A 26,847-nucleotide genomic window follows, 5' to 3' on the forward strand; every position below is an offset into this window, starting at 1 on the left:
ACCAAGGCACACCTGAGGGAAATCACATCAGGAATTCTCAACTGGGGGAGGAACTTTTAGGTATCACCACAGGAAGAGGGCAGCTCAACTTTTTCCTCCAATTTAAATGTAAAATTTCTCCTTCCAAAAAGTACAGCAATCCCCTTAGGGAGAGGTATGTCCATCTGCTAGAGACTGAGAAAACTGAAGGACTGAGGTCCCTGCAGGGGTGTATCTAGGGTGATGTCAGCTTTGAAATCTGACTGTCTCCATCTTCTGGCAGGGGAGCAAAAACCCATTGGTCTTGAGTCTCATCTGGCTACATTAGGAAAACCTATTTTATTAAAAAAAATATCACTTCTTCCAACTCATTATTGATCAGATTATATAGGAAAATTAGTTCTTACCTGTTAATTTTCATTCCTGTAGTACCACGGATCAGTCCAGACCGTGGGTTGAGCCTCCTTTCCAGCAGGTGGAGACAGACTAAAACTGAAAGGATATCCTATATGAGGACAGAGCCTATCCTATACCCTTCAGTATAACGATTGTCAAAGCAGAAAATAACAAAACCAGAGTAGGATCAAGCAAGCAACCATAAAGCTCAATGGAGCAACTATAAAACAATGAATGAAACATGTTATGCCTAACTGCTCTTGCATATCTTGGTACTTGGTTGTCCCAAGGCTTCCGGTGTATTTGCTCAGTATTCTTGCACAAAAATGAAGTCTTAAAATCTGCAACCTGCAAGAACAAGCTTCGAGAGGACAGAAAGAGACAAACAGGGAAGGGCATCTGGACTGATCTGTGATACTACAGGAACGAAAGTTAACAGATAAGAACTAATTTTCCTTTCCCTGTACGTACCTAGATCAGTCCAGACTGTGGGATATACCAAAGCTTCCCTAAACCGGGTGGGACCGAGACAGTCCCGCTCGAAGCACTTGGAGCCCAAAAGAACCAAAAAGTGGAGCCTGCACATCCAGGCGGTAGCAATCAAAGTATACAAGGACATCCAAGTGGCAGCACTGCAAAACTCCTACGGAGAGACCGACTGAACGTTTGCCCAGGAAGTAGCTCAAGAACGCAGTGGAGGAGCCGTCAGACCTTGACAAAGAGTCCGAGGAGATTGCTTCCTTCAGCCACCATGCAACAATGGTCTGAGAAGCCGGCTTACCCCGTTTGGGCCCACTCCAGAGGACAGAAAGATGGTCCGAGACAGAAGTCATTGGTAACCTGGAGGTAGCGAAGTAGAACTCGTATGGCATCAAGTTTATGGAGAACGTCCCCAGTTGCAGGGAGTTCTGTCGACTGGTGGACATGGAGGTTAGAAGAACCATCACTAAGAAGGAAGGGCCCGTCACGAGGAAAACCCCGGAGTCTGAAAACCACAAAAAAAGAAGGTGCCCGACAGGACAGCGCTTGGATCTCCAAGATCCGACAAGCAGGGGAGATAGAGACCAGAAGACAGCCTTAAGCGAAAAGAGCTTTCAAGGTAGCTTGATGGAGAGTTTCGAACAGAGCCACGCAGAGGGCCCAAAAAAAAACAACAAAAACAAAAACAAAAAAAACACACACACAGATTCAAATTCCACGAACAGCAAGCGGCCGAGAAGGTGGACGTAGATGCTAGAGGCCCTTCAAGAACCAAAACACAGCCAGGTGTCCCGCTTGGAGATGACCATGTACCCGACCCAGGAGAGAGCCGAGAACGAAGGAAAGACCCGCGGAGAGACTTTCTTGGAGAAGAGAGGACTAACTAGATCGGGGCGGAGTAAGCTGAGAAACCAGACTCCACACAAACAGACCCAAACACATTTCAGATATGCACGTACGCCAGGGGAAGTCTACTGTTTCCGGGCCCGCAACAAGATGGAAATGACCTCCCCCTAATAGCCCTTGTGCCTTAGACGTCGCTGTTCAAAAGTCAGGCCGCTAGACAGAAACGAGCGGCCTGGTCGAAAAATACAGGTCCCTGCTGAGGGAGCAGAGGAAGATGGTGTAGCCGTAGAGGTCTGTCCGGCGCTAGGTTGAGAAAAACTGCAAAACTACGGCCTGCGCGTCCACTCTGGTGCTACCAGGGCCACGGGACCCCGGTGGAGTTCTATTCTTTGAGAACTTTCCCGACCAGGGGCCACACGTACAGGGGGACATCTGTTGACCAAGAGAGCCAGAGTGACTACACCCTCCGAGCCGTGTCCCCTCCAGCGGCGGAAAAACCAATTTGCCTTGGCATTGCAAAGGGTCGCCATTAGGTCCAGGTGGGAGGGGACCACCTGTCGACGATGAGGTGCACGGCTACAGAGAGTTCCCATTCCCCCGGATCGAGCGACTGCCGACTGAAAATCGGCCAGAACATTTCCCCCTGCCCGTGATGTAAGAGGCCGCCGGGCACTGTAGATGTCGCTCTGCCCGGTGAAGAGACTACTGGTTTCCAGGGCCATCAGTGGATCGCGGGCGCCTCCTTGGCGAGTGACATAAGCCAGTGTGGTGGAGTTGGCGGAACAAGACCCGTATCGCCTTGGCGTGGATGAGAGGAGAAATTCCAGAAGAGCTAGGAACACTGCCCGAGCCTCCAACCGAAGGATGTGCTAGCGAGACTGAGCCGCTGGCCAGATCCCCTGGGTGTACTGGGAGAGGCAGACCACATCCCAGCGCGAGAGACTGGTATCCGTGGTTACTATCGTCCACTGAGGGAGGTGGAGAGGAATTCCCTGTAGCAAGAGAGGAAGGAAAAACCACCCTGCAAGGCGGCAATGGTAGAGTCCAAAAACGGAAGGACTGTGTGAAACTGTGCCACCACTGGCTGCCAGCGGGACAGCAAAGCTGGCTGGAACGGGCGCATAGGAACAAGAGGCCGAGGTCGATGGCAGGAGCCAAGGAGTCCAAGACCTAGCGGTAGGCACAAGCCAGAGAAGGCAGAAAGATATGATTCTGAATCTAGTCGAACTTGAGAGCCCACGCGTGGGGCAAGAGGACCTTGCCCACCCGGGTGTCTAAGTGTGCTCCCAGGAACCCGAAATCCTGGGAGGCCTGAAGGTTGCTCTTGGAGAATCCAGCACACACCCGAGAGACGCGAGAAGAGCTAACACGCGATCCACCGCCTGCCGGCAAGGAGCCTCCACCTTGGCCCTGAGGAGCCAGACGTCCAGATAGGGGAGAACAAGGATACCTTCCCGGCGGAGAGCTGCCGGGCACCAGCACCATGACTGTTTTCGCGACGACGCCTCGCACCTCCAAAGGAAGGACCCTGAACTGAAAGTCTCGGCGAACGTGAAGAGACTATGGTGCCGCGATGACTACGGAGTCTTCCCATTTTCCAATTCAAGGCGAGTGAGGTGAGGAACTCCCCGGGGCGAAAACGGCACGAGGACTGCTTGCAAAGTTCCCGTTTTTTCCACACGGAATCTTAAAAGCCTGGTTGACTCGTTTAAGGTCGAAAATCAGAAGTATACCCGTCCTGTTGGGGAACGACGCAGTAAATAGAAAACTGGCCTGCGGCAAGCATGCTGGCAGGAACCGGGATCACCTGACCCAGACACCTGGCAGAGGAGTGCTCCACTGCTTGTCACTGGGACAGACCGCACGGGGAAAATAGAAAAAAGGGATCCTGAGAATCGAGCAAAGCGAAAGTGTACCCAACTCTAAGAATGTCGAAGACCCACTGGTCTGACATGATTGTGACCCATTCCACAAAAAAAAAAAAAAAAAAAAAAAAGGGAAAAGTGACCGCCTAGGAAGCAGCCGAGGAACGAGTCCAGCGAACTTAGTTGTGTGGCAGGCATAAGGATGGAGCGCGTGGGCTGGCCCCCGCGAAAGGGACGGCACCCACGAGAAGGCGGCGACTAAGACTGCGAGCAAGAAAGAAAACCCCTGGAGGAGTCACCCTGCTCGCGTGGGGGTATACAGTTTCCAGCCTCAAAAACGTGTACGAGAGGGACGGGATGATTTCGGACGGTCCTCCTGAAGCTTATGGACCTTACCTTCCCCTAAGAATCCATAGCTTCTCAAGGTCCTTGCCAAAGAGCAGCTTACCTTTGAACGGCAACGTGCCCCACCGGAAGTTGGAGGACGAATTGGCCGACCAATGGCACAGCCAGAGGAGCTAACTGGCGGACATCGCCAAGGCCACCACTGATGTCTGACGCGGAGGAGGTAGTATGCGCAGTCTCTGCCCACAGGAGGTCCCAGGTGCAGAGCAACTGTTAAACTCACCTGAAACCTGCCCGCAGCATGAGACTGCTGCAAATAGCCACACGCACCCCCAGCGCCAGAACATTGAAATTGTGCTTCACATAAAACTGAGCATGCGGACCTGGGCGGCTTGGAAGCCGGGAAAACCTCCTGTATTGTGCCCGCAAAGGTAGTCCACGGAGGGGAATATAATTTTTTTTTTTAAAAGCTAAGAATACCTCCAGAAGGGGGAGCCATGTCCAGGGCACGGCCCGCTGCTATGCCCGCAGATGCAACAACTTGTGCGGGGAAGGAAAGGAGAAGGCGCTTGCTGGATCCCCGATTCCCACCAGGGGCGGGGTCCATATCAGAAGGGCCGTAAGGGTGCCCATAAGACCCTGGAGTCGTCCCTTCCTAGGGGGTGGCAGGGTATTCTTCGCATTCGGATTGGCGGCAGGATCTGGGGGTACTGGAGCCACTGGGAGGCCGGGGGGGGGGGCCACCCCCGGGACCACCCACGCCCCAAGGAACCTCGTGGGCTCTGCAGCCGGCCTAAACGTCAATGGCGGAGACTTTTTTTGGGGGGGGGGGGGGGGACCTTCCCCCCTCCTCCTGCAGGCTAGCTAAAGAGGATCTGTGCAGGAGGAGGGTACAACTAGCGAAAAAACGAGCCCTAGAAACCCCGGGTGGGGGAGGGGGAGAGGGTGACCGAGAACCCCTCCTGGGGGGCTCAAATTGGGGGGGGGTAGCTACAAAAAAAAAAAAAAAAAAAAAAAAAGAGGCCCCCTAGCCCCAGGGAGCTCCAAAAACAGAGCAGATAAAAAATCCAAAATGGCCACCATTCCTGGGTTTTCCTGACCCGGGAACGGCCTGGCCAAGCTTTGGGGAGTCTATCCCCGGGCTAAATTTGCCTGCCCTGCCGAGGGGGGACCTTCCCCACCCGGCAGGGAAGAACCCCTTCGCAAAAAATTCGAAGGGGGCTGCAGAGAAAAGGCAGGCTGCCTGCCGCGGCAAAGAGCCGCTCTGAAGAAAAAAAGCTGCAGAGAAAAAAAAATTCGATTGACAGCCTGGAGGCCCAGAGTGAAGCGGGGGGATCCTGCTGACTCCTGCCTGTCTGGTTGCCAATTCAAGCCCAGGTGAGGAACAAAGTGAAATAATATTGGTCTGCTGCTGTAGGTAAGTATTAAAAGTACTGGAAATACTTTTAAACTTAACCTGTTTGTGTCTCTGGAAACTTTTTTTTTTTTTTTTTAAACTGAGCACAGCAGCTTAAATTAAGACCCTTCGACAGCCGGGAAGGGGGACTAGACCTGGACAGACTCCCCACACCTCAAGTGATAATGGACAGGCTACGCACTGCACAAGGGGCCAAGCCCCCCTGAGTCCGGCAAGAGCCAGGAGACTGAGCCGTCTACTGAAGAAAAATTCTGCAGACTGACTAACTTTCCAATTTTATTTTAACAGGAAGAAAAAAAAAAAACCACACACCACAAAATCCATAAGGAATAAGTACTTGCTTGATCTGTAAGGAAAAGAAGGAAAAGGCTGACCAGCCTAAAGCAGAGAACGAAGGGTGAGCTGCTACACCTGCTGGAGACAGACAAATACTGGAGAGTATAGGATAGGCTCTGTCCTCATATAGGATATCCTTTCAGTTTTAGTCTGTCTCCACCTGCTGGAAAGGAGGCTCAACCCACAGTCTGGACTGATCCGGGTACGTACAGGGAAAATACATAACATACAAAGGAAAATTAGTTCTTACCTGATATTTTTGTTCCTGTAGTACCAAGGATCAGTCCAGACTGCTGGGTTATGCCTCCCTTCCAACAGATGGAGTCAGAGAGAAACTGAAAAGGCACCTCCTATATACCCTGGTGCGCCATATGAGATCCCTCAGTATAATCGATATCAAAGCAGAATGATAAAAATTTACAGTAACAACCCGTGACTAGATCAATTCAAACCTGAACTTTTGGAAAACGAGGAAACCAGGCGAAAAAATGCCATCGTACATAACTATAATCCACACATCCAAGTGCTCTTGAAAACTGGAATAAAAAGGAAACAGAAATACCAGAATACGTGCAGGACTCGTCTTGCTATGGGCGGGCATCTGGACTGATCCTTGGTACTACAAGAATGAAAATCAGGTAAGAACTAATTTTCCTTTCCCTGTACGTACCAGGATCAGTCCAGACTGCTGGGAAGTACCCAAGCTGCCCTAAATGGGGTGGGACCTGGAGAGTCCCGCTCAAAGCACACCGCTGCCAAACGTATCCATCGCTGGATCTCGAACGTCCAATTGGTAGTGTCTGGCAAACGTGTGTACAGATTTCCAAGTAGCCACCCGGCAAATTTCTTGAGGTGAGACAAAACTACTCTCCGCCCAAGAAGCCGCTTGTGATCGAAGAGCGTGTGCCTTAAGTCCCTCCGGAACAGCACATCCCTGACAAATGTAAGTTGAAGCAATCGCATCCTTTAACCATCGAGCTATAGTAGTCTTCGAAGCCTTAGTCCCCCTTCTTAGGACCACTCCACAAAATAAAAAGATGGTCGGATAACCGAAAAGGATTGGTAATTTCCAAGTACTGTAAGAGCGCCCTTCGGACATCCAACCACCGTAGCTCCTTGCCCCGAGGAGTGGTAGTGTCGTTCACTGAGAAGGCTGGCAATTCCACCGTCTGACTGACATGAAAAGCCGAAACTACCTTCGGTAAGAAGGAGGGAACGGTGCGAAGCGAGACCCCCCGAATCAGAGATACGGAGAAAAGGTTCCCTACAGGACAAACGCTTGAATCTCTGAAATTCGCCTAGCTGAACAAATAGCCACAAGAAAAACTGTTTTAAGAATTAAATCCTTGAGCGTAGCTCTCCGTAGCGGCTCAAAAGGAGAAGTACAGAGACCACAAAGGACCAAATTCAGACTCCAAGAGGGACAGATAGCTCGCACCGGTGGACGCAAATGTTTGACTCCCTTCAAAAATCTGGCTACGTCAGGATGCATGGCTATGGAAACCCCATCAATCTTGCCGTGATAACAGCCTAAGGCTGCTATCTGCACTGAGGGAATTATAGGATAACCCTTTCTTCAGACCCTCCTGCAAGAAGGTCAAAATATGAGCCACCTTAGCCTGCTGCGGAGACATGCACAACCCAAGACACCAAGCATCAAATACTTTCCATACTCGCACATAGGTAACCGAAGTGGAGAGTTTTAGAGCGTGAAGAAGAGTAGTGATGACCGACTCTTAATATCCCTTTTTTCTCAATTGCCGCCTCTCATAAGCCAAGCCGCTAGACAAAAACGATCGGCCTGATCGAAAAACACTGGGCCCTGCCTCAGAAGGCGAGGCAGGTGACTGAGATGCAAGGGGCCTTCCACCGCTAGGTTGACTAGGTCGACAAACCACGGTCTCCTTGGCCACTCCGGAGCCACGAGGATGACTGGTCCGCTGTGGGACTCGATTCGACGCAGTACCTTCCCGATCAGCCGCCACGGGGGAAACACATAAATAAGAATGAGTGGGCCATGGAAGAACCAACGCGTCCACCCCTTCAGACCCGTGTTCTCTTCTGCGACTGAAGAAGCGCGCTGCCTTCACATTCGAATAAGTCGCCATGAGGACCAATCGAGGAGTCCCCCATCTTTGAATGATGAGCTTTAGCGCCTCCTGTGACAGTTCCCATTCCCCCGGATCTAGCCGCTGACAGCTGAGATAGCCAGAGTCGACAACATTCAGGCGGACTATGTGTGTCGCTGCTATGCGAAGTAGGTGCTTCTCCGCCCAATCATCAACCTGCTTGCTTCGGTAGCCACAAGCTGACTCCTGGTACCCCCTTGGCAATTTATATAAGCCACCGTAGTCACATTGTTGGACAAAATCCGAACTGCTCGATGCTGTACCAGTGGGAGAAAACGCTGTAACACCAGGCGAACCGCCCTGGTTTCCAGACGATTGATGGACCACCTTGTCTGCCAGGGCGTCTAAAGCCCCTGGGTAGACCGAGACTGGCAGTCTGCCCCCCAACCTGTCAGGCTGGCATCCGTCGTGACGATGATCCACTGAGGGGGCTCCAAATCCACCTCGTCACAAGTGCGCCGGCACCAACCACCAATGCAGACTGGACCTGGCCGGGTCTAGAAGCGGTAAAGGCAGCCCAAACTCCTTGGACTTGGGGTCCCACCGTGAAAGGAGTGCTCTCTGTAAAGGTCGCATATGCGCAAAAGCCCAAGGAACTACCGTATTTTTCGCTCCATAAGACGCACTTTTTTTCCCCCAAAAGTGGGGGGAAATGTCTGTGCGTCTTATGGGGCGAATATAAAAAAAAAAAATTAAAAATCTAACAAAACCCCCACCCCCCTCAGACCTTCCAAATTAATTTGCTACAACCCCCCACCCTCCTGAACCCCCGAAGACCTGCCATAAGTCCCTGGTGGTCCAGCGGGGGTCCAGGAGCTATCTCCTGGACTTGGGCCGTCAGCTGCCAATCAAAATGGCGCCGACGGCCCTTTGCCCTTACTATGTCATAGGGGCTACCGCTGCCATAGTAAGGGCAAAGGGCCATCGGCGCCATTTTGATTGCTGGCAGCCCAAGTCCAGGATATTGCTCCCAGACTGCTCCTGGACCCCTGCTGGACCACCAGGGACTTTTGGCAGGTCTCGGGGGGGCTGTATTAAATTAATTTGGAAGATCTTGGGGGAGGGGGTCAGGATTGTGGGGGGTTTTATTTAATTAATTTGGCAGGTCTTGGGGGGGGTTTCCACAGAATTAGAAAGACAAAAAAATTTTCTGATCTGGGGAATGGACCAAAATGGCCCTCCCAGACCCGAAAAAAATATGGAAGAAAAAAAAATATATGTTATGCACTCCCCTAATTTGCTCCATAAGACGCACAGACGCCTGGGGACAGAGCCGGTTTAGCACAAATTATTATTATTTTTTTTTTTTTTTTTAAATTTTCCCCCTCTGAATCCTAGGTGCGTCTTATGGTCAGGTACGTCTTATGGAGCGAAAAATACGGTAACTCCAGAGTGGACGCTATATGGCTTGCAAGTAATCCCACGCCACCGGCAAGGTAAGAGCTAATAGCATACGAACTTATGCCAGACGCTCCATCCTCGCCTGCAGCAGGAAAACCCTGCCCAATTTGGTGTCTAACAGGGCTCCCAGAAACTCTAAACTCTGGGATGGCGTCAGCTTGGACCGGTTTACCACCCAGCCGAGGAAACTCAGACTGTAGGACCGCCCATACTGCCTCCTCGCAGAGTATCCATGATTTCGCCTGAATGAGCCAGTCGTCCAAATACAGGTGTACCAATATGCCCTCTCTCCGAAGGCTCGCTGCTACCACCACCCTTACCTTGGTGAAGACTCTCGGGGCCGTCGCTAGACCAAACGGCAGGGCACAGAATTGGTAATGGGATCCCAGGATCATGAACCAAAGAAACCGCTGATGAAACGCCTGGATCCCTATATGTGTAGGTAAGCCTCTGTTAGATCCAAAGAGGCCAAAAATTCGCCTTTGTGGACTGCCACAATGACTGAACATAAGGTCTCCATCCTGAAGCATGGTACCCGTAATGCTCTGTTGACTTGCTTTAAATCCAGTATTGGACGAAAAGTGCCCTCCTTCTTGGGAATGATGAAGTAAACCGAGTAGGGACCTGTTTGTTGTTCGGCAATCGGTACTGGAACTATAGCCCCCAGTGCGTGCAACCACGCTAGCATCTGCGAAATCACCTGCTGTTTCGCTAGGAGAAATGAGGAACGGATCACGCAGGGGCCGTGCAAAATCCAAAGCGTGGCCGTGGTTTATGTCGCGAACCCACTGGTCGGAAGTAATCCTGGCCCATTCCTCCCGAAAGTGAAAGTCATCCCCCGACTTTTGGAACAGAGGGATGGACCAGCGTCCCCTCATTGGCCAGTCTTATTGTTGGCAAAAGTGTGGGATGCACCAGTGCGCGATAGCCGTCTGCTGCGAAAGGAATGAGACCATGCTTGCGAGCGCGTGGGTGGTTGTCTTGGGGCATATGACTATGAGTCCTTCCTGGGGGCACTGCCCATGAAAACGACCGCAGAAGGCGCCTGAAGAATGAAACGATTTGGGCTTTTCCTCCGGCAACTTGAACACCTTGTTCTCTCCCAGAGACTGAATAAGTTGCTCCAACTCGTCACCGAATAAAAGTTTACCTCGAAAAGGAAAGGAACAGAGTTGCGCTTTGGAGGAAGAATCTGCTGCCTAGTGACGCAGCCATAGTAGTCGTCGTGCCGATACTGCCGAAGCCATGGAGCGGGCCGAGGTGCAGAGGAGATCATACAAAGCATCTGCAGCATAGGCCACCGCAGATGCCATGCGGTTCGCCTGCTCTCCTTCCCCGGAGGCAGATCTTCAGCCGTTAACATCTGTTGTACCCAGCGGAGGGGAGCCCTCTGCACCATGCAGCTGCAAACCGCCACCCGCACTCCCAAGGCTGTAACCTCAAAAATCCACTTAAGTAACACCTCCAATTTCCGATCCTGGAGATCCTTAAGAGCTGTGCCACCTGTCACTGGGATGGTGGTATGCTTAGCCATGGCTGTGACCGCCGAATCCACCTTAAGAACCTCCAAGGAATCAGGAGGGAGAGGGTAAAGCTTATCCATAGCTTGGCTGACCCTCAGAGTGGCCTCCAGAGTATCCCATTCCCGGGACACAATCTGAGAAAGCTTGTGATGAAAAGGAAATGCATGTGACGGTGCGTGGAGCCCGGACAGCTCTAAGTCTCCTGGCAAGGAATCAGAGTCAGTCTGGGGTACCGGAATCCCCAGCTCCTGAAGGACATGCGTGATCAAAGGATCCAATTCCTCCTTGTGGAACAACCGAAGGACCTGCGGATCATCCCCCTCTGCTGGGTCCGCACCACCCACGTCAGCCCCTGTATCCTGAGCGTGCGGGTCCTGGGAGAAAGTATCCACAGGTACGTGCTGCGGAGGTTTAGGAGCCGGACCAGTACTCCCCAATCCCAGGCCCCCATGATCTGCAGAAATTTTAGCACGTTTATTGGGGGCCGGAGCCCCCTGCTCCCATTCAGCTTCGGCTTCCAAGTAAGCCTTATGGAGCAAAAGCACAAATTGTGATGAGAAGGAATGTGGCCTCTTCAAAGGACCTCCCTTGGCCCCCCAATGGTGGCAAATCCATGTCCCCTGAACCGTGGGGTCGGTGGTGGCTAAGATCCGGCGGCGACAGGAGGGAGATCCTCTCCTTCCCCTGATGAATCTGCGTTGCAATCAGGCTCCTCTAAAATGGCCACCGCCCCCGATAACGGGAACGAACCGTGCCGCTGCCTGCCCAGCGCTTTCTGCCGCGGTGGGAGAGTTTTCCCGGCCGGGGCTGGTCCCCGGGAATGCAGCGGGAGCAGAGGCCTTAGCGCAAGAGCCTGGATTTCCCACACGCGGTGCAATCTGCCCCTCTAGGCATCTCCAAAACGGCACAAAAACCGGCGCGAAATGGGGCCAGGTGACAAGCCACCCCTTCTGAGACCCAACTAAGTACAGCAGGCACAGGGAAAACACCAATAAAAATGCCTCTTTTTCAAGCTTCTGTATCGCTGCCACCGGCAGCTGTGCTAATGCTTCACAATTTTTTTTTTCCCACACACTTTGGAGCCTGCAGAGGGTTTATAATACCCATCTGACCCAACTTCTCCGAGGTATTGAGCGTCTCTGGAGGCGGAGAGTGACCGGCCCACCGATAAATCCTTCCCCTCCTCTCACTGGGCAGGGGAGGAAAAGCACTCCGCGAAAAGGCTCCAGGGCTGGCCCTGCCTTGCCTGCTACAGCTCTCTTGTTTTATTTAGCTTTTTTTTTTCCCACATTGATCTAGTCATAGGATTCCCCAGACAGCTTAAATCAAACCTGATAGAGGAACCCTTCCCAATTTATAGGAGATCAGGACCACAAGTTATGCTCTCTCATCTGCTGGAGTCAGAGATATACTGAAGGATCACAGGGGGTGCACCAGGGTATATGGGTGGTGCCTTTTCAGTTTCTCTGACTCCATCTGCTGGACGGGAGGCATAACCCAGCAGTCTGGACTGATCCTGGTACGTACAGGGAATGGTCATTTCATATGCTCCAAATGGAGAAGGAATAGATAATTTTAATAGCTAGTCTTATTTTTTCAATTATGCTACCCCCATTGTCAAGTCAATCTATATTTGATTTTTTTCTTGTTGTATTGTTACTGGCATCTTTGAGTTCCCACTGAACTGCTTCCTATGGAAAAAGAGGAGCAAGGTTAAACACAGCAAAAGGATCTTCAGTGCTACCCACCTCCCAAAAGTGGGAGACCTTTTTCTCTTGCTTCGATTGACATCCCACAACTAGGGCTTCAGAACACAATCTGCTGCTTATCGTCAATCTGCCAAAATAGAAACACATGTTACCAAACAGAACAGACTTACACATTACACTCCCCTCCCTGTAACATGTTTGCAATTCAGGCTCTGGGCAGTGTTATTTGGACTGCAGCTTAGTGACAGCCATGCTTAAAATCTCTGGATCTCCCAGCAGACTTCACAGTAAGCCACTGGGCAGGGGTGCTTCATGAGAAGCGGAAGTCAAATATAAATAGCAATTGTCACCATTAAGTTTACAAACTGTATCCAGTAAGTTTCTCAGTAGATGGATAAAAATCCAAAACTCAGCTTGCTTATCCTAAAGATGCAGCTTTTCTGCTAATGCTACTACTAGAATGACAACAGCTCAAATCTGCCAATTGGTACGCGTAGGATATGGGAGAATTGCATTCAGCCATGGCTTTTAAGTCTGAATCTGTCAAAGAGCATTTCACAGGCACATTAGACTCAAATGAGGTCAAGAGAAGGATGCGGACATGAGCAAAAGAGTTACCTCGAATTACAGGACTATTCCCACATATGAACTAGCCAAGAGCAGCTTTCGTCTCAGAAGTTTCACTGGAGGCACAACACTTCTTTCGCCAAGGACACTGCTGTTTCCATATGCTAGCAGAGGATTCTTAGAAGTTTAAGGCATCAACAAACCCAACTACCCAAGACCATTCTGCCTGCCTTAAGTGTTCCTGCACAATCCCCTTTATATAAAGGCTAAATTCACAACTTCAAATTACTTGTTTGCACATCATTTAGAAGTAAACAGAACACTAAACCCTATTGTATCTACCATACCCAAAGTCTAAAGTAAACATTAAATGCACCTTATACCTAGGTACAAAGTTTAGTTTCTGGTTAATTCCCCTCAAATTTGCATTACATGTGAGGAAAGTCTGCTGCATACATCGATATGCAAGGTAGCTGAAAAATGTTATTTATGCTACAAGAGTGCAATTAGTTTTAGTTATCAGCCTCAGGAACCGACTTGCCCTCTGTAGAACATCTTGTCAGACTACTGGTGTTGTGCAGTGAAAACGTAATTGCCAGGAGCAAAGTTAATTTCAGATGATCTTTTAATAGGCTCCGTGAAGCCAAAGAAAATATGAATACAGGAATTCCTTAACCAGTGTATACAGTATCAAATGCGCATTTTTCTTCCAGTAAAGACAGTTTGATAGTAATTTTTGTATGCAAATTTTTCAAGTGTATTGTTGGGCAATTTTTATTATACAGCAATAGCTCATTAAAAAAAAAATATTGGACATACAAGCAGTTTCAGTTTAGATATACCAAGGTGGTTTGCCTTTATAATAATAAAAAAAAAAAGAAGACACCAGGCTCACCTTGCTACACTAAATCATTAAAAGTCAAAAAGGCATTAGTGTACGTCATTAAAATTCACAGCTTGCTCAGCTTCCAGTGAACACTGGATCAAGGTCCTTTTTATAATCAGACTGAATCCAAGCCCAACATCACAAGTTAAAAAAAAAAAATAAACCCTTGGCTCAGGATAGTTTAGGACAAAAATAAAAAAACTGTAGTACTTTTCAAAGAGAAAAATACACTCAAAAACAGAAAAAACCGGTAAAAAAAATAAATAAAAATGAATGCCATTATCAGAAGCTGTCAGGCTGTGCTTTACATTAGAATAGTTACTACAAAGAGTTACAAGTAGATGTACTACACAATAACGATTCAGCGCAGCTCCAAAAATCTTTATAAACACAGCCATTGGAAGGACGATCTTGAGCCAGGAAGGATTTTTACTCGTTGTGTGTAGCTGAGGACAAGAAGCAGGCAGAATTGTAAAGGCACTGAAGCAAAGTGACAAGTTCCAGCATTCAACTCCCCTAAGTTTTGTCTGAGAGGCAATTTCACATCATGCCTTGAACTTCCCCTCCCACTCCATGAGACAATAGGTCAGTACCTGCAGGCTCTCACATGCATTACAGCTAATCTTTGGCATAAACCTAAAATCCCAATATTTAATGTACTGTTCCGACAATGCAAGAAAATAAAGAGCCATGGATGCTCCCTACCTCCAGTACAAGAGTAGCCCCACCCAGAAGTGAGATAGTCCCACTTGATTTAGAACAAAAAAAACATACCATAACTGTCATAGCTGTCTCTGTAGGAACCTCCTGAGCGATCACCATAGCTTCCTTGATTTCTGCTACCAAATAGAGAAGGTCTCTGTCAATATCCTATAGTTATGTGTCCTAGGGGTGCAACTTTTCTGCTAAAAACAACTGGCAGACCACAAATCTTTTTTGAAATACAATCCCTATGTGCAAAAAAAATTTAATGTGATTAGAAGAGCTTAAAATCTATCATACATAAGAAAGTTTACCTGCTATAATAATCTCTATTCCCACTACTGTAACCTCCACTTCTGGATTCAAATCGACTACTACCATAACCTCTGTCTCCACCTGGAAAAAAAAACAAACACCAGAAATTAGCTAAATGCCCTAGCAAGGTATGTAATGAAGAACACTGTGTTCAGCATCACTAACATTCTCTATATAAAGTACTAAACCTTTGCAAAAATACATGATTTACATGAAGAATATCTTTATCATGCAAAACTAGACTAGAAACTTAATGGCAGAAAGACCATTTTGTCTCATCTGCCCAACTCTACAATTCCTACCACTACTTCAGAAATCCCTTGTGCTTATCACCTCTCCCTCTCCACCAGCGACTGTTCCTACATTCACTACTCTTTCTGTAAGTGAATATTTTCCTTAGATTACACCCGAGTCTACCTCCTTCCACTCTCATCCCATGACCCCTAGTTCCAGAGCCTCTTCTATTGACAGAGGTCCGCCTCCTGTGCATTGACATCTCCGAGGTATCCCCCTCTCTTTTATCTATTAAGTACTACCTCTGGAGAATCCGCGGCCTCTTCCTCTACCTCCACGCACGAAGCCTCTGCCTCCGGAGGAGCCTCCCCTGTAGCCACGATTCCGGTTATCTGAAGACTTGCCAGCCTGATCAACTCGGATTTGACGCCCATCGATGGTCTAGAGAGGGGGAAAAAAAACAAAACGTTTCAACACAGCCGTGATGGTGGCTTGATGGAAGATTAGGCAGTTACAGGATACTCCTATCTGCCCTCCCTCACCTTGCCGTTCATGGCTATCATAGCATCCTTCGCGTCCTCTGGATTTTCGAAAGTGACGAAGCCGAAGCCCCGGGATCTCTGCGTCTCTCGGTCCTTCACCACCACGACTGCAGAAGTAATGAAGAGTGGAGGTGAGCACGGGGCTGGGGCACAGCCAGCACAAAACACTACCAGGGAGGCAGAGGCAGGCGTACAGGTAGAGAGGCAAGCAAAGAAGGCACAGGCAAGCAGGAATGCAAAAAAACAAAATCAGGGGCGCCTCACCCTCAGAAATAGGCCCGTATTTCCCGAACACTTGCTCCAAATTGCCCTCGTCAGTTTCAAAGCTGAGCCCCCCGATGAAGAGCTTCCCCTCATCCGAAGCCATAGCAAGAGCTGTGCAGAGAGAAGCAAAGTCAGCGGCCCCACAAGCAGAACCGGGGAAGGGGAGGGGGAAGAGAAGTAGAAAGGACAGAACCCACCCGCTCCAGATATTAGCGCACTTCCCAGAACAGAGGACACCCCTAACTCCTTTCTCGTCTCCATCTAGGTCCTGTGCATTGTGGCCATTTTACGCCTCGTCTCTACAGCGGGGTGCGGGAGACGCCATTTTGTGAGCAGCGCCCTTAGCCATACCGTTATCTGCTCGTCTGGGTCACCAGGCGAAGGGGAGGCCCTCCACCTTCTAGGGCATGAAACGAAGGGCCCATAATGGGGAGGGGGGTGAGAGCTTACCGTGCCTGACTAAAACGAGCACAAAAAAAAATACCCCAAACTTCCAGACACCGGGTGGGGAATGAGCCGAGCAGCGATCTCAGCAGGTTTATATACATCAGCTTTTCCACGCCCAGCTCATGAATATTCATAGTCGTTCGCATGACGTTACATCTCCCCCATCCCGCCATTAGGATCCTCTGGGTGCGCTTCGGGGATATGATAGGAAGAGGTTTGATAGACTCCTAAGGGTCAGTCCTGCATCCTGTCGCCAACATTTTCCAGTCCTTATCCCAAGTACCCGGCAGATCCCATAAAGTAGAGCTATTTCCTGCTACGCACCCCCGTGGATAGCAATACCTTTCTTTACTGTACAATGTTTTCTGGTCGTTTTTTCCAAGAACTTGCCCAAAACCTATTTTAAACCCCACTGTACTAGTTGCCTTGACCACGTTCTCTAGCAACATATTCCACAGTAGTGAAAAAGTACTGGTGAATAAAGCTATGCATGTAAATCTGGCTGAGGGAGAAGGCTGCCAGGGCAGGATTAATGCCCTAAGCACAGCCCAACAATGGTGTCCCTTCAGGCCTTCCACTGCTTAACTGACAAGACATTAAGACTCAAGTAAGTGTTGAAGGTGAAATAAAAGATAATTTCAGATCTCAATGATAATAAGAAAATCTATTCAAATATTTTGGGACCTGCTTAAAACAATGGTGAGAGGGAGAATAATTTAGTTTAGCTCCAGATTTAAAAACATTTGCAATTAGGGATTGAATAGTGTGTGAGAGGAGCTTCCAAGTTAGTCTACTTGGCTGAGGCTTGCGAGAGGGCCTTCTCCATCACGGGCACTACCCTTTGGAGCACATTTCCAGGTCAGTTATGCTCATTTCTATGACACAAGTCTTTCAAGAAACAACTGAAGGCATATCTGTTCAGGGATGCATTTGAATTCTCAGCATAGTAAGGGTTCACTTATGTCCCAAAATTTAACAAACTTTGATTACTCTGATCCACCAATGGTTTGATCATTGTCTTTTATGATATTTATTTTAAACTGTGAATGTTTTTATTAATGCGCCATAAATAAGAGTGTGTAATACATTTATTAATAATAATAATAATAATAATAATAATAAATCTGCTAGTTGTTTCATAGGAAAATTGGTTCTTACCTGCTAATTTTCGATCCTGTAGTACCACGGATCAGTCCAAACTGCTGGGATTTGCCTCCCTTCCAGCAGATGGAGACAGAGAAAAACTTCTAGAGCGCCCTCTCTTACCCTGGTGTGCCATCTGCTGCTCCTCAGTATTACTCATACCTGTAAGAAGTGGTATTGCACCTTCTCAGAAAATTATATAGTGAACACAAATAGTTGGTGAGACAATTTCTTTCTTTATTTTACGAACTTGCAAGTACGGGTGTCACAGAAGTAGGCACGCCCACAAAGCGAAAACAGCTTACTATTGTACATTCGCTTATCATTTTACTCCTCCCCATCTCAGGATACTCAACCTATCTGATGCCTTCATTTCAGTGTTATCTCTGCTTCAGTCATTTCTCATGCATTTCAGACTTCCCATACTCCTTTCATTCTGCTTAACCAACATATTCTAATACCAAGTTTCAACTTTCAATTTTAACCTAAAAATTGGATGTACTTTTGCTGCGTTCTTCATTCTGTCTGCCTACATGCTGTTCCTAAATGGCAGTTTTTCTTGTTAGTGTAGGATTCGTGGACCCTTGGGCCGATCGGAGCCAGAAGAGGAGCTGCTGTAGATGTTTGTAGCAGCGACCCCGACCGGGAGGCGGAGCTGACAGACTAGTGGCAGGCCGAAGGTGGAATCCTGGGAGCTCTATGCGACCAAGAGCTCTGGCGAGGAAGGCGGTGAAGGAGGTGCTGGCACTGTGTTGAGAGAACCTTCGCCCTGGAAGCCGATCCTCCCCCGAGAGGAGCTCGTAGGAGTTCGGCCGCTGGGACTTAGGAGATTCACCCTGGAAGCCGGAGTCCCCCCAGGAGGAGCCCGTAGGAACCCGGCCGCTGGGACTTAGGAGGGCCCACGGGGGCCTGGTCAGCTGTAGTCCAAGGTAGAGTGCTGAAGGGTCTTTGCTCGCCAATCCGGAGTCAGGAACTGATGGAACACTGTCAGCCAGTCCGAGGTCAGAAGCCAGAGAATCCACGTAAGCCGGTCCGGGGTCGGAAGCCAGAGAATCCACGTAAGCCGGTCTGGGGTCGGAAGCCAGGGGGTCAACGGAAGCCGGTCCGAAGTCAGAAGCCAGAACAAATCCAATTACCAGTCCGGGGTCAGAAGCCAAGAAGAAACGTATGCCAATCCGGGTCAGGAACCGAAAGGAAGACGAGACAGCAGGAACGCAGCAACTGGAGACAGGAGCAAGCCTGGGAACCTCGTTGCAAGGCACTGGAGGAGCGCAGCTGCAGGGCTTAAGTAGCCCTGCAGCGTCTGACGTCACCGGAGGGAGAGGCAAGTTTCCCGCGCCTGGCCCTTTAAATCTCGGGCCGAGACGCGCGCGTGCCCCTAGGGGGCGGAGCCAGCCGCGGCGAGACGCCGGCTGCTCCGGCGGTGCAGAGGCAGCGTGGCAGAAGCAGGGGCAGGCCCGGGCGCCGCGCGGGAAGGCCGGGAGCGCGGCGGCAAGAGCCCCCGGAGGCCCGGGGAGGGCCGAGGAGACCCGGAAGCCCGCGGAGGTAGGCAGAGCGGCCGGGGCCGACCCGGAGCCGCAACAGTACCCCCTCCCGTACGCCCCCTCCCCGGGGGTCGTGGCTTGGCCGGATGCTGGAGGTGGAAGTGGCGAAGAAGGTCCTTGTCCAGGATGTGGGACGAAGGCTCCCACGAATTCTCCTCCGGACCATAACCCTCCCAAGACAGTAGATACTCCCAGCGGTGGCGACGGCACCGGACATCCAAGACCTCCTTTACCGTGTAAGTGACATCCGGATCCGAGGAAACATTGGAGGGCGCTGGCGGAGCTGGCCGAAACCGAGAGAGCACCAGCGGCTTGAGGAGGGACACGTGGAAGACATCATGGATCTTAAGCGAGGCGGGCAGCCGCAATCTGTACGAAACCGCCCCTACGCGTTCTGCCACTGGGAAAGGTCCAATGTAACGTGGTGCTAACCTCATGGAGGGAGTCCGCAATTGAATGTGCTTCGTGCTTAGCCATACCCTCGTCCCGGGGAGGAACACCGGGGCGGGTCGTCGAGACCGGTCTGCATACGCCTTGAAGCGAGCTGCAGTCTTGCGGAGCTTCTCCTGCGTGGCACTCCAAAGGTGATGAAGCTGGTTGGCTGTTAGTTGTGCTGCAGGGGACGCGACTTGTACTGGTAATGGCAGTGGAGGTCTTGGGATCCTCCCATAAACTAGCTGAAAGGGAGACTGACTTGTAGCGGAGTGCTTGTGGCGGTTGTAAGAAAATTCCGCCCAGGGAAGGAGAGAGACCCAGTTGTCTTGGAGCTCATCCACAAAAGTTCGGAGGAAGGTTTTCAGCGTCCGGTTGGTCCGCTCCACTTGGCCGTTACCCTGGGGATGAAAAGCCGTGGTAAAATCCAACTGTATACCAAACTTCTTGCATAATGCCCGCCAGTACTTGGCCGTAAATTGAGGACCGCGATCCGACGCGAAATGCGAGGGCAGCCCATGTAATCGGAAAATATGCTGGACGAATAGGTCAGCCAGCTCAGGAGCCGTAGGGAGCTTGGGCAAGGGGATGAAATGTGCCATCTTAGAAAAGCGGTCGACAGTGACCCAAATTACTGTCTTCCCCTCAGAGCGAGGCAACTCCACCACAAAGTCTGTGGAAAGGTGGGACCACGGTTCTGCGGGAATAGGGAGCGGCTGGAGTAGGCCCCACGGACGTCCCGGTGGGGGTTTTTGCTGAGCGCAGGTGGGACAGGACTGAACATAGTGCCGAACATCCTCCCTCACTCGTGGCCACCAGTAAAACTCAGTGAGCAATTCAAGGGTTCGGGAAATCCCAGGATGGCCTGCCGTCAGGGAGTCGTGCGCCCATGCGAGAACCTTCCTCCGTGAACGAGCCGGGACCACCGTCCTCCCCGCGGGCCCTAAGTCTGTGGCTGCCAGTAGGACCTTGGCTGGATCCAAAATATACTGAGGGGTCTCTGTAGTGTCGTCAACTTCGGTGGTGCGGGATAGGGCATCCGCCCGTACATTCTTGGCTGCGGGTCGGTAGCGAAGCGAGAAGTCGAACCGACTAAAAAAGAGGGACCAGCGGGCCTGCCGGGGATTGAGCCTCTGAGCATGAGACAAGTACTGCAGATTCTTATGGTCGGTATATACAATGATCGGATGTTGGGCTCCCTCCAACCACTGACGCCACTCCTCGAACGCCAGTTTTATGGCCAACAGCTCTTTGTCGCCAATCCCGTAATTCCTTTCTGCCGGCGAAAACTTGCGGGAGAAGTATGAGCAAGGCCAGGTTTTGCCAGTGGGAGAGGTTTGGAGTAGCACTGCCCCTACCGCAACAGCAGAAGCATCTACCTCTACTATAAACTGGCGTTGGGGGTTAGGATGCCGAAGACAAGTGTCTTGAAGGAAAGCCTCTTTGAGACCCTGGAAGGCCTGCGTCGCAGCAGGGGGCCAGCTTCGTGCATCTGCACCCTTCCGCGTGAGGGCCGTCAGAGGAGCTACCAGGCTGGAGTAATGCGGAATGAAGTGGCGGTAGAAATTAGCGAATCCTAAGAACCGCTGAAGCGCCTTTAGTCCCGATGGTTGTGGCCAACCCTTGATGGCGCTCACCTTGTCCGGATCCATTCGGAAGCCCGTCGAGGAGACAATATATCCTAGGAAGGGTAATGATTCTTGTTCAAACTGGCATTTTTCTAGTTTTGCGTACAAGTGGTTCTCCCTCAGCTTCAGCAGGACTTGCCGCACGTGTTCTCGATGTGTCTTGAGATCCTGGGAGTATATTAATACGTCGTCCAGGTATACGATCACTGAAGCGTATAAGAAGTCGCGAAGGACCTCGTTCATAAGGTTTTGGAATACCGCTGGGGCGTTACAGAGACCAAACGGCATAACAAGGTACTCGTAATGGCCGTCTCTGGTGTTAAACGCGGTCTTCCACTCATCCCCAGGGCGTATACGAACGAGATTGTAAGCACCTCGGAGGTCTAACTTGGTGAAGACACGGGCCCCTTGGAGGCGGTCCAGGAGCTCTGGAATCAGAGGCAACGGGTAACGGTCCCGGCGGGTGATTTGATTCAAGCCCCGGTAATCAATACAGGGGCGGAGGGACCCGTCTTTCTTTCCTACAAAGAAGAACCCGGCCCCGGCCGGAGATTTGGACGGTCTGATGAAACCTCGGTCCAGGTTCTCCTTAATATAGGCGGACATAGCTTGGGTCTCTGGCAACGACAGAGGGTAGACTCTCCCACGGGGCGGAGTGGTTCCTGGTAGCAAGTTGATTGCACAATCAAAGGGTCGGTGCTCCGGGAGTAGCTCTGCTTTTTCCTTTGAGAAGACATCCTGAAAGGCATGGTATTGTGGAGGTACTGTTAATGGAGCTGTGCAGAGTGCGATAGGTCGCAGCGGGCGTGCAGGAAGGCAATGCCGATGGCACGCAGGACTCCAGGAAGTAATCTGAAGGGTACCCCAATCAATTACCGGAGAGTGTTTCCGAAGCCAGGGTAGGCCCAGGATGACCGGATGGATGGATTTTTCGAGAATAAGAAACGAGATTTCCTCCTGGTGGAGGGCTCCAACCTGGAGCTTCAGAGAACTGGTGCGAGTGGATATTAAACCAGGAAGTGGGCTCCCTTGAATGGAAGAAACCCGCACAGGTGGGTCTTGCGGGCGGACCTTGAGCTGTAGTTGTTCGACTAGGTCCCTGAGGACGAAGTCCCCCCCGGACCCAGAGTCGAGTAAAGCGAGGGTATCAAAGCCCCCCTCCGGAAGACAAAGTCGTATCGGGACGGTACATGGGGAGCTGGGTGAAATGTTGCCTAGAGTCAACTCCCCGCTGAGCTCTAGGTTCGGGCGTTTCCCGGACGCTCGGTACAGCGGGCCAAAAAGTGCCCCTGACCCCCACAGTAGAGACACAGCCCCTGGGCACGTCGGCGTCTACGTTCCTCGGAGGATAGAGGACCACGGCCCAACTGCATGGGTTCCTCTGTAGCCGGAGCTGCGGCTGCAGGGGGAGAGGACCGGGCCTGAGGCGGGGTGAATCGCCGAGCGGAGGATCCCTGGATGGGCCTTCGCTCTCGGAAGCGGCGCTGGATACGCCGGTCCACCCGCCCAGCGAGTTCTATGAGTTCTTGTAAATCGTCTGGAAGATCCCGTGCCGCAAGTTCATCCTGGAGCCGAGAAGACAGACCCTCCAGGAAGATCCCATGCAAACTGTCCTCGCCCCAGGCCAGTTCCGTAGCCAGGGTCTGGAATTCCATCGCAAATTCCTCAAGGGGACGATTACCCTGCTTCAGCTGGAGGAGCTCCGAGGCGGCTGTGGAGGCACGGGACGGTTCGTCAAAGATCCTCCGGAATGCTTTGACAAATTGTACCAGGTTATTCAAGCGGGAATCTTGGCGCTCCCACAGGGAGGAAGCCCAAGTCAAAGGTTTCCCATCCAGAAGCGAAATAATGTAAGTCGTTTTCGCCCGGTCAGAGGAGAACTGTGCAGGCAGGAGGTCGAACCGAATGTAACAGTGGTTGAGGAACCCCCGGCATGTCTTCGGATTCCCCGAGTACCTCGGGGGCGCAGGCATCTGTACAGGAACAGGAGAGGTCGGGTTGACCATAGATATGGATGCTGCGGAGTGAGCTGCGGAGGTCCCATCTACGCGATCCGCCAGGCGTTGGACGGCTGACATCAGCGTATCCAGGCAGGACTGCTGTTGCTGTAGTTTTTGGGCTATGCCGGGAATGGCCTTTAGACCGGCGAGGTCCGCCGGGTCCATGGCCTTGCAATCTGTAGGATTCGTGGACCCTTGGGCCGATCGGAGCCAGAAGAGGAGCTGCTGTAGATGTTTGTAGCAGCGACCCCGACCGGGAGGCGGAGCTGACAGACTAGTGGCAGGCCGAAGGTGGAATCCTGGGAGCTCTATGCGACCAAGAGCTCTGGCGAGGAAGGCGGTGAAGGAGGTGCTGGCACTGTGTTGAGAGAACCTTCGCCCTGGAAGCCGATCCTCCCCCGAGAGGAGCTCGTAGGAGTTCGGCCGCTGGGACTTAGGAGATTCACCCTGGAAGCCGGAGTCCCCCCAGGAGGAGCCCGTAGGAACCCGGCCGCTGGGACTTAGGAGGGCCCACGGGGGCCTGGTCAGCTGTAGTCCAAGGTAGAGTGCTGAAGGGTCTTTGCTCGCCAATCCGGAGTCAGGAACTGATGGAACACTGTCAGCCAGTCCGAGGTCAGAAGCCAGAGAATCCACGTAAGCCGGTCCGGGGTCGGAAGCCAGAGAATCCACGTAAGCCGGTCTGGGGTCGGAAGCCAGGGGGTCAACGGAAGCCGGTCCGAAGTCAGAAGCCAGAACAAATCCAATTACCAGTCCGGGGTCAGAAGCCAAGAAGAAACGTATGCCAATCCGGGTCAGGAACCGAAAGGAAGACGAGACAGCAGGAACGCAGCAACTGGAGACAGGAGCAAGCCTGGGAACCTCGTTGCAAGGCACTGGAGGAGCGCAGCTGCAGGGCTTAAGTAGCCCTGCAGCGTCTGACGTCACCGGAGGGAGAGGCAAGTTTCCCGCGCCTGGCCCTTTAAATCTCGGGCCGAGACGCGCGCGTGCCCCTAGGGGGCGGAGCCAGCCGCGGCGAGACGCCGGCTGCTCCGGCGGTGCAGAGGCAGCGTGGCAGAAGCAGGGGCAGGCCCGGGCGCCGCGCGGGAAGGCCGGGAGCGCGGCGGCAAGAGCCCCCGGAGGCCCGGGGAGGGCCGAGGAGACCCGGAAGCCCGCGGAGGTAGGCAGAGCGGCCGGGGCCGACCCGGAGCCGCAACAGTTAGTTTGTACAGCTATGAAAAAGTCTTTGTTAGAATCAGTTGCAGGGAGGGATTTATTTATTTTTTATTTATTTGAGTTTTTTCTATACCGGCATTCGTGATGGAATCGCATCATGCCGGTTTACAATTAACAAGGTGTGCCAGAAGGAAAAATAATAACAACATTAACAGGTGCTAAAAGAAAAAGTAGCAGTTACAATAAAACAGGGACGTAATACAAGTTGGAACGGTGAAGAGGTGATAGTAATTTAACAGAGAAAAAGAAAAAATGCCAAACCTGGCAAAGTTTTTGATTACCCTGTTGGGTGGTCAGAGTTGATTAAGGTGAATTAAGGTTCACCTTAATGTGGGAGGATGTGGGAGGAGATACATCCTTACACATTCCTTTCCTTGTCTGTAACTATATGTGCCGGCCTCAGCATAATATATTATGCTGTGTAGTTAGTGTTTCTCAGTGAGAAGGGGGGGAGGGGGGTTGGCTGAATTTTGCAGCTCTGCTTTCTACAGATAGAGATTTCTTTACCAGAAATTAGAATATAAGAGAATAAAGAAATACAATTCTATTTCTATATTGTATTACCATCTGTAATAGCAACATTAGTGAGCCCTAGCTCACAATTCCTCCCTATCTCTTTATCAACTTGTTGCTATTACATTCACAATCTTTCATAAGTTGCCTCTAGGGTCAAGCATTTGCTGAGCCTTCTGTATTTTTAATTCCTCAGTGTCATCTAACAATTGCACATCGGGGACTCCTCTTGGTACTCCTATGAAGTCTAAATATATCCTCTCATCAAAGGATGTCCCTAAACTGTCCCTTCACATTCTTTTGTGCTCTATTTTCTCCCTTTTAAATGCCAGGGTAAATGGAATTGCCAATTGTACTACCGCACAAGTGCCAATCCAATTAGTGGGCAGTGTAGGTCTTATTACTCTTCCTCTGCAGTACCACCATAAGTCTGCTCTGGCTACTCGCAAATTCGAGTAGTTTCCAACCTCCAGCAATCCTGTCACATTCCAGGTTGCAGTACAGGTATCTGGTTCTCCCTGATCCCTGCCATGAGAGGCAGGCAGTGTGGTTCCCAGGACTTGGTGAAAATACTGGAGGTACCTGTCGCCCCTTATGTGGCTTCAGGGCCGAGAATAGAAGAGCCAAAGAATTACAGGTGGCATTGTTCCAAGCCGTTTCGTCTTGATATAATGCCAGGATACACTTCAGTACTTGCGGGTTGTTGTTCCAACCAAAAGGAAATGGCACTATCTGTGATGTGAGTTTCCCAGAAGCACAGGCATAATAATTGCTTTTGTTCAGGGATTTCATAGTGTATTTTATCCATTCCACCCACGCATTTACCTTCCCATATCCTATTTCTTTTTTTTTTTTTAATTATTTATTTATTCAATTTTTTAACATAAATACAAAGCAAATACTTCTTTGTTCAGTAAGTTATTTGAGATCTTTTACCAAGAAATTGTTGCGCTTGGAAGTGAACCCTTGTCCTGGAGCAGTGTAGAACGGCTCCCTGGTAGGGACCAGGAAGCACCTGCCCCCAGGGGGCAGAGCACAGGAGGAGACAGAGGCTAGGATGAGCTGCACCACTGGAAGCCCACGGTCCCCCCGGTGGAGCCTGTAGGGACCCGGGCCGCTTGGACTTAGGTGGGCCAAGCAGGGTCTCCCAGAGAGGTAGTAGAGAGGCGTGCCCACGAGCAGCAAGGGAGCGTAGTCAGTCACTAGGCTGTAGGTCTGGAGAACCAAAGAAGGCCAGTACAGTGTAGGCGATGACAAGGCAAGGGACAAAGCCAAAATCAGGAGACGTGGTCAATGGCAGCCGGGGTCAGGTTCCGAGGATCAGTCCGAGGAGTAGTCAACGAAGCAGGGGTCAGGTTCCAGAGATCAGATGAGGTCAAAAGGCAGGCAGAGGTCAAGATCCAGGCAGCGAGCAGAATGGTCAAGGAGCAGTCTGAGGTCAGTACCAGAGAGGCAGTCTGAGGGTACTACCTGGGGAGACAGGACAGACAGACGCTGGAACAGAAGGACGCTGGACAAGGCTGATTCTGGGGCCGATGGGATGCCCGGCAGGGGAATGAAGTGACCCATTTTCGAAAAACGGTCGATGATGACTCAGGTTATGGTATTGTTCTGGGAAGGAGGCAGGTCTGTGATGAAGTCCGTTGAGATGCTGGACCATGGCTCGGTAGGTGCTGGAAGCGGTTGGAGTAGGCCCCAAGGCCGTCTGGTAGGTGGCTTCTGTTGGGCACAGACGGGACATGAATCTACAAAGTTATGAGAGTCTTGCACCATGTTGGGCCACCAGTAATATCTCCGCAACATCTCTAGGGTCCTGGTACGACCCGGGTGTCCTGCCAACTTGGAATCATGAGCCCATTTCAGAACTCGTTCACGTAACCCACGTGGAACGACGGTTTTCCCAACTGTAATGGTCACGGCAAGGCATACGAAGGCAGGATCTATGATGTGTCTGGGAACATCAGGAACATCCTCTGGTTCGAAGGATCTTGA

General features: G+C 51.0%; 1 protein-coding gene across 7 annotated transcripts in view; it reads right to left on the minus strand.

Moving 5' to 3' along the window:
* LOC115097464 (cold-inducible RNA-binding protein-like) overlaps nucleotides 1-16,544 on the minus strand; it is a 54,258-nt gene extending 37,714 nt beyond the window's left edge. Inside the window, exons 1-7 of one of the 7 annotated variants that reach the window (XM_029613314.1) lie at nucleotides 16,421-16,544; nucleotides 15,937-16,047; nucleotides 15,673-15,779; nucleotides 15,433-15,571; nucleotides 14,896-14,977; nucleotides 14,654-14,715; nucleotides 12,466-12,553 (exon numbers count right to left, since the gene is read on the minus strand). In XM_029613314.1, the coding sequence (XP_029469174.1) occupies nucleotides 12,549-12,553; nucleotides 14,654-14,715; nucleotides 14,896-14,977; nucleotides 15,433-15,571; nucleotides 15,673-15,779; nucleotides 15,937-16,047; nucleotides 16,421-16,529 (615 nt within the window). In that variant the 5' untranslated portion in view covers nucleotides 16,530-16,544 and the 3' untranslated portion in view covers nucleotides 12,466-12,548. Of the gene's footprint in view, nucleotides 1-12,465; nucleotides 12,554-12,952; nucleotides 14,326-14,653; nucleotides 14,719-14,895; nucleotides 14,978-15,432; nucleotides 15,572-15,672; nucleotides 15,780-15,936; nucleotides 16,048-16,386 lie in introns of those variants that run through there. The other 6 variants (XM_029613312.1, XM_029613316.1, XM_029613315.1 and 3 more) reach the window with 6 other exon arrangements.
* Between the last annotated feature and the right edge of the window lie 10,303 nt (nucleotides 16,545-26,847).

This window comes from Rhinatrema bivittatum, chromosome 8 (assembly GCF_901001135.1).
Source record: "Rhinatrema bivittatum chromosome 8, aRhiBiv1.1, whole genome shotgun sequence".
In the NCBI taxonomy this organism is placed as follows: Eukaryota; Metazoa; Chordata; class Amphibia; order Gymnophiona; family Rhinatrematidae; genus Rhinatrema; species Rhinatrema bivittatum.